We start from the raw sequence: 14,041 nt of genomic DNA, 5'->3' as shown, positions 1-14,041 counted from the left end.
GCGTGGTAGGTGGAGGGCTCCTAGGGTGTGCCCCCTCTCTCAATTCTTCTTTTTTCATTTTTCTTCATTCACCAACACATGATCACAAGCAAGAGTTGAGGGACTTTGGCTCTCCTCCAGCCGTGGTGGGAACTGGAGGATCCAGCACAGCAAAAACATGGGGGGTTGAGTCATTTCACATGGAGGCCCACTTGTAAAATGAACCAAACACCCCTTTTTTTTTTGCTGGGCTAGATCCTTCAACTCCCGCCACGGCTAGAGGAGAGCTGAATGGAGAGTTGAGTCGCTTCTTTCTTTTGTCCCACCAAGGTGAGGCAATGCATTTTTACCAAAAAAATAAAGGTGAGACAATGCATTTACTATGCATACATCATATTGTATTTTTTTTATTCACATTATCATCCCAGTCATACCTCAATCCCAAACTCCCTAGTTTCTTTGGGACACACAATTTCCCCCCACGAGATCAAATGGGTTTTCAAATGAATCACATGAATCTCCATGCCAAAACCTGATATAAATAGAGTCAGTCTTTTTACAAACAGACAATGGAAACCTAAAAACAAAACATCCAATATGTTGGGATTGCCTCCATTCAATGCCTGGATCTCCATTGTTAATAGGAATGTGGAGGAAGTCCTCTCATTGATCCTTAGGTCATATCCTCCTCATAATTCCATTGAGCCCTCTCCTTCCTCTTCTGGCTAGCTTACAGAGACTGTCCTTGTTTTTCCTAATGCCAATGTTTCTACTAGGCCAAAAGCTATGGGCTTCGGGTGCTTTTATCTATCTGATAAGCGGCAGCATAGATACACAGCCATATATGAACATGATCAACACTTCAGTCGTTAGATAGGTGTACTCGATTCTCATACTCCTAGGGTTCACAAACCACTATAGGGTGTTGGTATGTTCCCAAAATACCCTCTTGATGCCCTGTCCGCATTCTTCCGCCCCAAGGTGAAGAAAAACCTGGACCTTTTAATTACCATTTTTTTTATTCCTACAAGTTCTTTAAGTTTGGGATATAAAAGAGTTTTCAAATATAATTTGGAAGTGATTTATCCTTATGTCATTATCAAAAACCGTTATTGTGATGCACATTTTTACACATGATATGACAAAATTTATCTTCATTGGAAAATAGACAAGAAAACAAAGTTATAAATTATTGGCAATAAGAAAATCCCTAAGATAATGTTACCATTATTTTAGACAATCGGCGATGTGAGTTGAAGATGCACATGTGTGTCATAAAATAAATTGAATTTGACTTCTAATTAGGAAAGAATTGATTTTTTTCTTGTGCCTCGGTCATTCCAAGAACTTTTAAATGTAAAAATTGCAATGCCAAGAAGGAAAAGAAGAACTTCGAAATCAAATTGCTTACTTGCATAAGCGAATCTGTTGAAATCTTTACAACTCGTCAAATCCGAACTGATGATGATGCTTATAATTTGTTATGTACACTACAACTATTCTACGATCAAATTGTTTATTTCTCATAAACAAATTTGTGAAAGTCTTCACAACTCTACCAGCCACAAATTGTTGAAGTTTACAACTTCATGATAAATGATGTATTTAAAAAGATATATTGTTGGACTTATTCTTCAAGTAAGATCTACTGAATGTCTCTTGAAACACGAGCCAATGAGACATTAGGGTTGAGACCAACCCTAACAAAAACTACATCTAAAAAGAAAAAAGTAAAAGATAAATTGTTTTTAGTCTTGATTTAGATGTCCTTTCCATTGTTTTTGAATTTATTTTATAAGCATCCTTGGTATTTCTAGTGATTTCTGTAATTACCATGTAGTTTCACAATTATCTATTTCTTTGATAATTGATTATAACTACCCCGTTAACTGTTTATCGATCACTAATCGATTAATACTAGTTCATCGATCATTGATTAATATATCAATTTTGACTGAAATAAATTTTAATCTTTTTTTCTATTGATCGAAATATATCAAAAAATATATAAATAGATAAATAAATTATGTGGGTGAGAATAATAATATATTTTGGGTGATTTTAGATAACACTCTTTTTCACCCAAACAATATATTTTGGGTGGCAGTTTCGAGAGAGAGAGGACTACTCACGTGGCTCATACAGTTGGGAGGTCCAAATGGGAGGAAAACCACCGACTGTGTAATTGGGACGAAACCTGCGTCTAAAGCAACAAGGTGAGATCTCGGTCGTCTTCGGATATGCAAGCATGCAGAAGATAGCCAGCGAATGCCTCCCGTGCGGCTCGTGAGCTTTTTGGTTTTGGTTTTTGAGAGACAATATATGAGCATCCACCCATCCCCATACTGTTGGCTGTCCATTATATCTCCACATGTCACATTTACTGATTTCTCGTGAAATATAATATTCTGACACCGTAAAATTATTATCCTTTGGTACCTATGTTCCTGCCAGAATTTTTCTTCCTGTCCTGTTGTCTCTGTCCAGTACACTGGTGCAGTTCGTCTCATTGTCTCATAGGGCCGAAAATTGTTGTTTCAATCTCTTTGACAGGGTGTTTGGACAGGGATGCAGTTCGTCTCGTAGTCTCATTTTGGCCGAAAAATGATGTTTCAATCTTTTGGACAGTGTGTTTGGACAGGGTGTTAGGTCGTCATTTTTTTTTTTCTTATTATTGGACTACTGTATCAGATAGGAAAAAAAAAAAAAGATAATGATCCGGTCCTATCATCTCAGCAATCTGACAAATTTGTTTTTTTTTTTTGGAATGGGGGGCCGTAAATTTGACATAAAATTAAATTAAGTGATGAATAATTATCATCTTGGATAGTGTATTCGGACAGGGGGTAAGGTGATCATTTTTACTTCTATGTAAAGAATTGAAGGAATTAAAACGGACAGTGACTTGGAGGGGATAACGATTCGTAATTGATTGCACATCATCTTGTTTTTTGATCTTTTCTAGAATCCATTTTTATATATCTTTTAATCTGTTTGGACTTTTGGAATAAGGAGCTCATTTTCAATTGGTTTTAATCCCTCTAAATTGTTACCAAAAAAAAAAAAAAAATTCCCTTTAAATTTTATTTATGTTTAACTAAAATCTATTATAGATTTTTAATTTTAATCTCCAATTAAACAAACTTTCACCACCTTTATTTCCCTGACTTTTTAAATAATCTGAATTATAATGCTACATTTTATTATTTTTTTCATTTTATTTTTAAATCTACGACCTAGCTTCTATTCTTTTAATACCTATTTGTGCCAGATTTTGAGCAGGTTAGAGCGGATGGATTTTGAGATAGCTAGTTGGACTATGCTGAGAATTTCCAACATCAGTCCAAGAGAAAATGAATTTCGTAAAAGAAGAGCCTTTCTTTTCTTTATTAGAGTTATCATCATAGAATTTCTTTTTTCTTACATAAAATGAAAACTCTGATCAAACCTAATTGTCTTTGCATCGGAGGAAACAAATTTAAGCCTATCAAGTCATAGTTACCCCTCCTCCCAAATCAAGAACTACAGTACCTAGAAGCAGCTACCCTTGAAAGAGTGTGTAATAGCTGAGTGATGAAGTGCTCTTGTGCAGAAGATGAACGGGCTAAGTGATTTGTCGAAGTTGTGGGATGTAAAAATGCATTGGTAAGGGAGTGTTCTTATTAGGATTTTCTGGGTTTAATTAATTATGTCATACCTATTGGTGTGAGTCCATAGGCATAAACCCTATTTGAGAATAGTTTTAAGGATATTAGAGTATACTAGTCTTTTCCATTGTGGGGGTGGATTGGGTTAATGTTTGTATTTATTATAAATACATGGTTAGGGTCCCTGTAGCCTCTTAGTCTCATTCTCTATTCTTCTCACAAAAAAGGAAGCCAAAGTGGTAGGAAAAGGCTGTGAAAGATCTAGACCGAGGGACATCAGTTATTGTTCAAAGACGGATAAAACTTTGGAGCTTTTTCTTGTTATTATTCTTCGCCAACATACGTGGGTGACAAGTACAATTTTTTTTTTCTATTATTTTATTCAATCGTGTTCGAGATCTCTGTATGGATATGGAATCGAATTTCATAACTCCCAAGATTGTTCTAACACTTCTGGCTCAGAGGGAAGGTAGTCTGGCATCAATCCAATTCAACTCAATTCTACTAAGCCAAATGGAGGCCACTTTTTTTTTTTTTGGGTAGATAATGGAGGCCACTGAATAGAGTCTATTTTGTAATATATTCAACTATTTGAAATCATAATTGTTTGTAACCCTTTTTATTTTTGGTAAAATAGCTTTATTAGCGCTAGAACAATGTTCCAGAGGAGTCCAAGAACAAAGGGAGGAGAATACAGTTAGGGGCAGGGGGTCGATCCAAACGCGATTGGTCTGAGAGGAAGCTCCAAGAGTGGGCAATGAATCCGCTACCGAATTTGCTTCGCGAAGAGTATGAACAAAAATGATATGTGCGAAGCTTGTGGCAAGCATTCTACAATCCTATATGATGGAGAAAATCTTCCAAGGGGTTTCCAAAACCAGTATTTGATTCTGAAGAATGGAAATCACTACGAGATTATCACTTTCCACGATGAACGAGGAGATGCCCAACTGAAGAGCTAACCGAAGAGCGATGAACACAACTAAAGCTTCAACGACCAAAGCATAACTCCAACCAATTCCTTGGGAGAAACCACAGATGAAAGAAGAGTTCGGTGAACGACACACTCCTCTAATACCTGTAATACCTGCTTTACTTGGATTACTTTGACTAACTCCATCAACATTGAATTCCACAAAAGGTTCACTGAGAGGAAGCCATTGGATCAGTCTAACCTCTCTCCTCTTTGGAGCTGTGTAAGTCAGGTCCTGCTGTCTGGAGGTCACTATTGCTCTAAGTGTGATGGCCGTCGGATTGAAAGGAATTTGACAAAAAATAAGATCTCAATATCAATATGTTGTCCAGATATGCCACAAGATGCTATAAAAAAAGGGCAACTTGTCTCCAACTGTCCCTATTGGTCGTGGAGGGGATTTGTGGAGAAGAAATGAAGAAGCCTACCTGCCTCCAAATAGTATTTACGCTGGTATATGTGGAAAACAGGTGAGAGGGCACTTTTTTTTTTTCACTTCTTCAAAAATCATTGATGGGCACGTTTATAATCCATGGTTAGTTTTACACGTAATTGTACCATGCAGAAAAAAGATGTCAGATACAACTTTGACTGTCAGATATTTAGAAAATAACTTTTCTATATGTCATTAAAAGTTATACATTTTTTGAATTGACGTATGAAATGACAGAATTTACCTCATTGTAAAAAAACTTGTATTAATAATAAAAATATTAAAAAATATAAAATCACAACTGTTCTTTTTCATATAACACAAAATACATTAAACAAGAAACAAAGTCTAAAGCACACAACAATATTAAACCAAACAGAGTTTCTATCAAACCTAGAAGCAAATGCAGCCAATTGACGAGTAAAAGACACATCTTCTCTCTCTATAATTTAGTTAAAAAAAACTCTCTCCATTTAAAAAACAAAAATCGTAAGTCTAACTTCCAATATGATATTTATCATATTGATATTCCAATATGATAAATAATTTTTATGAGTCTGAATGTTGCTACTGAGAGTACTCATAATAATAATATTTTTCTTTGGTAAAATAATTTATTAACACTGAAAAACTACTCTAGACGAACTAGCAAGCAAAGAAACAAAAATACAAGACGGGAAAACATCCTGCCAGAACAGATTCTGTTGTGAGGTGGCACCCAACGAAGCCAAAAGATCTGTTACAGCATTAGCCTCTCGAAGAAAGTAAACAAAAGAAATAGCAAAAAAAAGATTACAAAGAGTTAAGCAATCCTCCACTATAGGCTTAATTCTCCATGGGACATTTGAACTGGTTTCCATAGAGGATGTTAACTAGCATAAGATTATCACTCTCAATGACTAGATGCGACTGTCCCAGTTGAGATGCAATCTACATTGCTCGACAAATGGCTAAAGCCTCCGCTACCATAAAGGGTAAGAAAGATTGATCGATCTACGATATGGTGTTCCCTCTTTCTTTGTTAAAATTACAGCAAAAGACCCAACTTAGTTGCATTTGTTCTAAATTGTTGCAAAAGCTTTTCTTGTGTCATAACACCCTTTTTCCTAACCTGTGAAACAAAAAGATGCAACAATGTGTTAAGAGAATTAATCAATTAGAAGAAGAAAATGATTTTAAGTCATCAAAGAATCAAAAATAGTTAAGAGCTAGGGTTGGGGTTACTGAGAAATATAGAAAATGCACAAGAAACAAATTAAGAAACATACACGGAGGAAAGTAGTAGTGAGCATGTGGAGATGATCATCAAGCTGATCAATCGAAGCACATGTAACATGCAAACCTGCTAGCATTTCAATAGCCTTCTGCACTAAACCCACTGCTCCCACTGCCTTATTGCAACAAATCTTCAATATGAATCTCTCTTCATCCAACATACTTGCTTCCATCTGTAAACATTTGAAATTGGAATTATTATGCAGGTATTAAATATTGAATCTCATTATTACAAGGAGAAAAGTTCTCTATAGGGGAGTGTACCGCCCATGCCAGTCATAGTGGGGGGTGAAATGATCGCTCTACCCCCAATGAAAGGCAGAAACCCGTTAGAATAGTTCCTCTCCAATGAGATTAACCATCAAAGTCGATCTCACACCATCCATGGGGTGTGATCATTGAAGAGGATTTAAACTCAAATCCCGCCACCATGATGCTTATAGACACAAGGAACTGCTAATGCACACTACGCAGCCTGGCAACATTTTTTTTCCCTTTTAAGGGAGAAGGGATATGCATACGGCATGTGTGTAGCAAGTTGGCAGGTGACATCAATGGAGGCGCTAGACAGAGGCATCACACAGGATGGACAGGGCGGGGGACTATTTCAAAAAAGGGGGGAAAGAAGGACATAGACACAATGGACGCCAGCTTATGGTACACGAGCGATAAACCTAGCCTTTACCCAATATACATATATCAAGGTCATCAAACAAGAAAGATTGGATTCATGGAAGCGGACCTTGGTAACAGTGGGAACTAATGCGTAACGATCACATTCTTGAGTAAGAGTACTAGTTGCCGCTGGTGGAATTTCATCTTCCACAATGGTAGTGCAGGACTCCTGATCACCTGAAGAGGAGGAGGAGGAGGAAGAGGAGGGGGCAACAGTACCCAATGAAGAAACAGAGTTTAGATTGAGTTCCTCCAGCTTATTCTCTGTCTCTTGTAATACATTTTGAAGATAACCCAAAGCATCAACCAGAATCGATCTCTTGTCCATCTGCCATGCCATCACACCACACAATGTAGAATAAGAATTTCACCAAGAAATTTAAAAAAAAATTAAAAAAAAAGAATCTCAAATATTAACTGATTTATATAACCTTTGTGATATTGGGAACAATAGATCTGAGTGTCATAAGCTGTTGATTCAATCTCTTTCTTCTCTTCCTTTCAAATACCAAATTCCTGCTTCTTCCCGACTTATTGTGTTTCTTACCATCACTTTCTCCTTCCCCCTCATCTTCCTCCTCCACTTCCACTTCCTCTTCCTCTTCTTCCTCCTCCTCCTCCTCCTCCTGTGGCTTCTCTGATGACACTGTCTGTTGTTGTTGTTGATCTTGTTCTAGATGTTCTATTAACAACTGCTGTCCTTGTTGAAAATTTAGTTGTTGATGATGAAGAGAATAAGAAGGTAGCTTAGCAAGATCATCAACATCAGCTTGGTCAAGTTGGGGTTGGAAATTTGATCCATCATTATTAACCTCCAAAGGAGAAATGAAGAGATCAGACTCAAATCCTTGCTGATCGAGATCCCACCAGTCATCAAAACTCGAAGAACCTATATCGCCGGAGCCGGCCGATGTATTCACCGGCCAATAGTTCAAAGAATCTTGAGCTAAGAACGCCTCCAGATCTTCGATTGCCACAAAATGACCATCCATTTCTCTCTCTCTCTCTCTTCCGACTTACGAGCCCCAAACCCACTGAAAAGAAACAGAAACAATGAGAAGATGCAAAATCTCTCCGCCCTTCCCACCCCTTATATAACTATACAACAAGAAAAGAGAGAGTAGACCGCCATAAATCCACTGTTGGGCGCAGGGGTAAAAAGGTCATTGCGTCTCCCCTTGTTAGAGGCACTTTCTTCTTTCTTCTTTTTCTTTTCTTTCTTTTTTTTTTTTTTTTTTTTTTTTTTGGCATACATCCATAGTATGTAATTTTTTTTTTTTTAATAATAATAATAAATTTATTGAAGATTTAAAAGGAGGCAAACAAGCCTAAAGACAGACTAAAAGGCTAAAAGCAACGAAAACTAAAGTCTAAAAAGGGTACTCAATCTTAAAAACATATTGGCGAGGGCAACAAGCCACTCGCTCACCGAAGAGAAATAATAAAATAAGGCTACGGGGGATTTATGAGCCGCACCGATGGGGTCCTTATCCTATTGGATCGTCGGGAGATCATAGTATAAACACCAAGTCAATCAAGAGTCACACGGGCTAAAAGAGCCTCCTCCTCTGGTGAAAAGGGAGATGAAATTTTTTGCAACCCCACTCCAAACTCTTTTACAACCTCCCTATAAGAATTTTTAAAGGTTTTCGCAACCAGTCCAACTTCAGTCTTGCATCGTTGATGGCATGGTCCAGAGGTAATGTTCGCTTGCTCCACATTCCTATCTCGAACCTGTTGGCGATGCGACACTTTTGTCAAGGAGATAATTTTTTCCGTTGACCCACGTTATCCGAATCCAGATCCTCTACTTCCGAGCTACCCCTACTGCCGGTGTGCCCTATAAGTCGGTAAAGACCGCCTTACCCCCGCTCGGGAAAGACGATTGGACAGGGGTGGGGCAATCTTTTAGCCACCTTGCTGTGTCTGGGGTGCACATGGTAGTAGGGGCAGCTCTGCAGTAGAGGACCCCGATGCCATTATCAGTATGTATTTATGTCTTTACTAATCATACAAATTTTGGATTTCTGGAAACTATTATTTATAGAAATTTATTGTACACGTTTAGTCAAATTAGCTAGCTGAGAATTGAAGTGCTGCCAGAGTGGGAATTTTTATCCTCTCAATTACACTGCCCGTACTTGACGTCAAGTACATCTAATAGAGGGAGGTGGACCCCACCTCGGGCAATGTGTTCGGGGTAGGGGTAGGATAGTCATTTATGCCTCCTCTGTTAGATGTACTTGACGTCAAATACGGGCAATGTAATTGCGAGGATAAAGATCCCCAGAGTGGTGACATATAAGGTATGTGTGGCTCAAGAATTTAGCTTATCTCTAGGGAGCCCAACACGCCTAGGGTGCTGCCAACCATTGGACTATGCCGCACACATCCTAGGCAGGCATCAAGATGTGTGGGGCACAGCTCAATCGTTGGATGCCCCCTGGTAGCACCCTAGGCACTGTGCTCCCTTGAGACGATCCTGATCCATGGCTCAATGGTATACTTTTATTTTAACCGACGATTTCACATTTTTTTTCACGATGTCACAGATTTAGGGTTTCTTTTAACTTTCTTTTTTTTTGGGGGGAGGGGGGGTTGGGGGGGGGGTAGAGGTGGGGATTGGGTAGAATAACATTTTCTTTGCTGAAGGGTTAAAACATTACAAGAGTCACATACACCTTGGATCTAGGGATACAGGGCCTAATGGCCTAGAACAATCTTGAGTATTTAGGAAAATTATCTCCTTCAGTTCCTGCCCATCCCCCAACACTTGCAAGGATAAAAAGATGTCATTGCCCATATTAGGAAAATTATTTTCTCTAGTTCCCTGCTCGGCTCAGTTCCCCAATGCCTCTAATAAGAGGGGGTGGACCCCACCCGAGTAAAGTGTTCGGGCAAGGGTGGAATGGTCATTGCACCCCCTTGTTAGGAACACTGGGGAACAAGGCTGGACAAGGTATTAGAAGAGATAAAAGATCCCATGTTTTTACAACTAGATTCTTAAGTGTACGTGGTGCCCCTTGTTAGGAGTACTGGGGAACAGGGCTGGACAAAGAATTGGAAGAGATAAAGATCTCATGTTTTTATGACTGAATTCTTAAGTGTACGTGGTGCACTAGTGCACCGCACTTGAGAGGAAGGAAATCCACCCAAAAAAAGTAAATCAGGTTTTTCTGAAAATTTATCCTCTCAAGTGCAGTGCACTGCCTAGTGCACAACAGGCAACGCACCGCACTTGAGAATCCAACTATCTACCCAACACTTAAGAGAATAAAAAGACGCCGCTGCCATATTTTTACAGCTAAATACTCAAGTGTGGAGCACTGGATAACGCACCACACTTGAGAGAGGATGAAAATCCGGTTTTTAAGAGCTCTTCTCTTTGTACACATTATTTATTTGGATAATTAAGTTATATAATTATGTTTATTATTTAATTGTTATATATGATCAAGCTTTAAGCAACTTTCTTTCTGAGTGTTAAAGTACATACTATATACATTTAATGATAATTTATTTTGAGATATGCAGCTATTAGGCCGACACGTGATGGTATAGGTGTCCAGATCTCCATGGCATGGCATGGCATGGCATGGGACACGACGATGGTGATGGATGAATTTTGTCTCATGGTTTTCTAATGTTTCACAAGCTCTAATTACCACTTTCAGGGGATGAGATGAAAGACCCAATCATACTAGCCTATGTGATCTTTATCTCCTTCAGTTTTCTCTCCGGCTCAGTTCCCCAATGCCTTATTAAAGGTACTAGAGAACTGGACGAGGCAGGGAATTGGAGGAGATAATTTCCGTATTGGATATGAACCCCATACATGCACCATCATATCATAGTCTACTAAAAGGGAGAATTAATGCTAATTGGGTATCCACGCTTATATAAGGACAAGTGAAATGACCATCATACCCCTATAAAAAGGCAGAATTTCTTGAAAGTAAAGCAATCATTTCACATACCCCTCTATCTAGACATAGGGACAGCATGCAGCACACGTGCAATTAAGGTTCCCTTTCCCTAATAAACTTAAAAATTTGAAAGAGAAGACGCGGGAGTTCTTATGATCTAATGAGTTGATGTTCTCTGTGCTGTAACACAGGCTCTCAGACACATGGGTCTATCACTCAGGGGATAAGATGGTTATTGCGCCCACCCGCATGTGTCTAGGCACAGCCTGCATCCCGACACAAAGAACATTCTCGCTAATCTAATATAGTTTCCTTCCCAACTTGAGATAGTTATTTTATATTATTATGCCAGAAGATTCAGAAGCCTTTTTTAAATTCTGTATTCACCTCGCCCTTATCCATCAACACTTATTTTTCCGACGAATAGGATGGAAGTTAGTTCGGAAAATGCTTTGCTCCTTCTCGAGGCATGAATTTAATAACAATTTTATTTTATAAGATCTTGGAGATTTTTAATTCACATTCATAAGCTATTTGTTATTTGATCCATTCGTAGATATGCTGATATGCAGCATTAAATATAGGGAAAATTACAGGACTAGACAAAATTACCCACTCATTGTTTTAGTTAGGCTCCGTTTGTTTCGATATAAAATTTTATCTAAAAGTTTTTCGCAGCAAATTTTACATGGTGAAAATTTTTCTAATGTTTGTTTCAATAAAAAAACAAACATTGGAACACTTTTCAACATTTAAAGTTTTACTTCTAAAATTTTTTGAATTGAAAATTATGAAGTAAGGAAAATTTTACACCGAAACAAACGGAAAAACATATTGCTTTGGATTTAGGTTTACTAAACTGTCCAAAACAGTGTTCCTCCCTCAACTAAGGACCTTTTTTGGCACTGTTATCCTCTCCAATGATATTGAGGAAGATTCCTCTCTAATAACCTTCTCCTAGTACCACGTTTCATATCAATTCACTAAGACTTAACACTATTTCTCATAATTTTTTTTTCCTATTTTTCTTTTTCCTCCCTGTCCCTTTTTAAGGAATCTATAAAAAGTGATTTGAGTTCAAATAGGTAATTAAGAGTAGGGAAAAAGATCTCTTCTTGGTGGTGTTTCATACACCCCCTCACAGGGCACCGTGAAATAACGCCTCTACCCCCTAGGTAGATACTCAAGCATTAATTATTATCAAAAAATTTAGGTAATTAAGATAGGAATCTTTAAATCATGTCCCAACCGCTTTAAAACTTTATATACAAATTGTTAAAGTTTAATTTGCAAGCTTTGACGAGATTGTTTATCATGGTCTGAGGTATTATCGCATCGTTCGCGAAACATATCAGTATCGTCATGGTTTGAGGTATCGGTATCATATCGCTTGTACCGGGCGATATGTAACGGTTTCGATTGTGGCCGATCCTGATATTGTGCCGATATCTTTTAAAGGTAAATCAGGGGCAATTTTGTCAGATACGGCCGATCATTGTCGATAGCATAGCAGTATTATATTGGTTTTGTTAGTGACCGATACCTGGTTTTAGTAATCAATATCGATCTCTATCGATCCAGATTGGTTAGGTTTACCCCTGCTTCTAAAATTTTACCCTTGTCTATACTGGTCCACCAAGACGGGATCGGCCAGGAATTGGTATTGGTCTCAACCAATACTGATGTGAATCGGTATCGGATCCGATACCAATTCTTCAAACCATGATCCCGATATTGTTCTAATACCGTTTTGGTGAAATGATACAGACAAAGGGTAAAATAGTAAAAGAGCCTATTTTTTAAAAGAAAATCAGGGGTAAACTTATACGATACAACCGATTGCCATATCGGTAGATACCCAACCCGATTCAAGTGACCAATACCCGATCTCACGGCTCCAAGGCACCTAGTGCAAGTTGGAGATTTCATTTTGACTTTGGCTTCAATTCATGGGGCTGTTGATGCAGCACTTGCATCGTATTTTGCAAAACACATACACAGGCGCAGGGAGGTGAAGAGATAAAGAAAACAAACTAATGTGAGTTGCAGGATTCTTTGCATAAGGTGTGTGCCAGAGAGAGATCTAAGATTAGATTCTTGGACTTAATTACCTATTTGAACAACGTTCTATGAATTCCTGAAAAAAGGGAGAGAAGGGACAAAGAAAAATAAAAATAAAGAAAACATAGTTAAGTCTCCTTGAATTGATGTGAAACGTGACGTTGGGAGGAGAAGGTCATTGAAGAGGATTCCTTTTCAATGTCATTCGAGTGGATCCGGACTCATTTGAGGGGGGGGGGGGGGCATTTGAAGAAAACCCTATTTTTAAAGTCTTTTATATAAAAAAAAAAAATAGAGATTTTAGGAGGTGAGCTCACCAAGAAACTAAGAAAAATCAAGGTGAAAATTTATTTTTTTAGATCAATTAATTAAGATAGATCATCAAATTTAACAGGTGATCTATCAAGCTTGTAACAAAAAAAAAAAAAAAAAAACCCCTTAATACCAAATCATCAGTTCACATGGCTAAACAAATGGCAAGTGTTATGAGAAATGGTTCTTTGCATAGGTGTGGAAAAACAAATTTTCGGTTAATTTAAGGGATAAAGATCTCTGTCCAGAAGTGTGGCCAACACCAGCACTCCCATGAGTCTATCTCTCTCCTCCCCCATATGAAAAGACACCTCTACCCCTTTGTTTTAAGGAGGAGAGATAGCCACATGGGAGTACTCTTGTACAGAAAGCTGCTTCCCTAATTATCATTTGAACTCAAAATAAGATGAGACATTACTAAAATGTCAATGAAAACCTGGCCAGAAAAATTCTAGACCTTGGCCATGAGAATTAGTAATTGTTGGAATCACTGGCTTTAGGAAGTCAAAAATCATTTCAATAAGTAATCATTAATGTGTCATCGAAATCTTACACTTTTTGTACGATTTACTTGATGAACAACTTATAACCAAAGTTCTCATTAAAAAAAAAAAAAAAAAAGGGGTGCTGTTCTCTTTGCCACAGTGCAGCCTACGCTGAGGTACATGGGGGTTGGGCACAATGACTACCCTGCCCCTGCACAGGCTGCCCATGTGCTTGGGCGCATGCTACACTGTGGCACAGAGAACATTCTCCCAAA

At 38.1% G+C, this 14,041-nt stretch overlaps 1 protein-coding gene across 1 annotated transcript in view; it reads right to left on the bottom strand.

Moving 5' to 3' along the window:
* Window positions 1-6,005: 6,005 nt before the first annotated feature.
* The window catches only part of LOC122644062 (transcription factor ABORTED MICROSPORES-like), a 29,240-nt gene continuing 21,204 nt past the window's right edge, over window positions 6,006-14,041 (bottom strand). Inside the window, exons 3-6 of the mRNA XM_043837661.1 lie at window positions 7,414-7,974; window positions 7,050-7,310; window positions 6,301-6,480; window positions 6,006-6,143 (exon numbers count right to left, since the gene is read on the bottom strand). Coding sequence (XP_043693596.1) covers window positions 6,060-6,143; window positions 6,301-6,480; window positions 7,050-7,310; window positions 7,414-7,974 — 1,086 coding nt within the window. The 3' untranslated portion in view covers window positions 6,006-6,059. The remainder of the gene's footprint in view (window positions 6,144-6,300; window positions 6,481-7,049; window positions 7,311-7,413; window positions 7,975-14,041) is intronic.

Source organism: Telopea speciosissima, chromosome 10, assembly GCF_018873765.1.
Source record: "Telopea speciosissima isolate NSW1024214 ecotype Mountain lineage chromosome 10, Tspe_v1, whole genome shotgun sequence".
NCBI lineage: Eukaryota > Viridiplantae > Streptophyta > Magnoliopsida > Proteales > Proteaceae > Telopea > Telopea speciosissima.
This window is presented reverse-complemented; position numbering and strand designations above follow the sequence as displayed.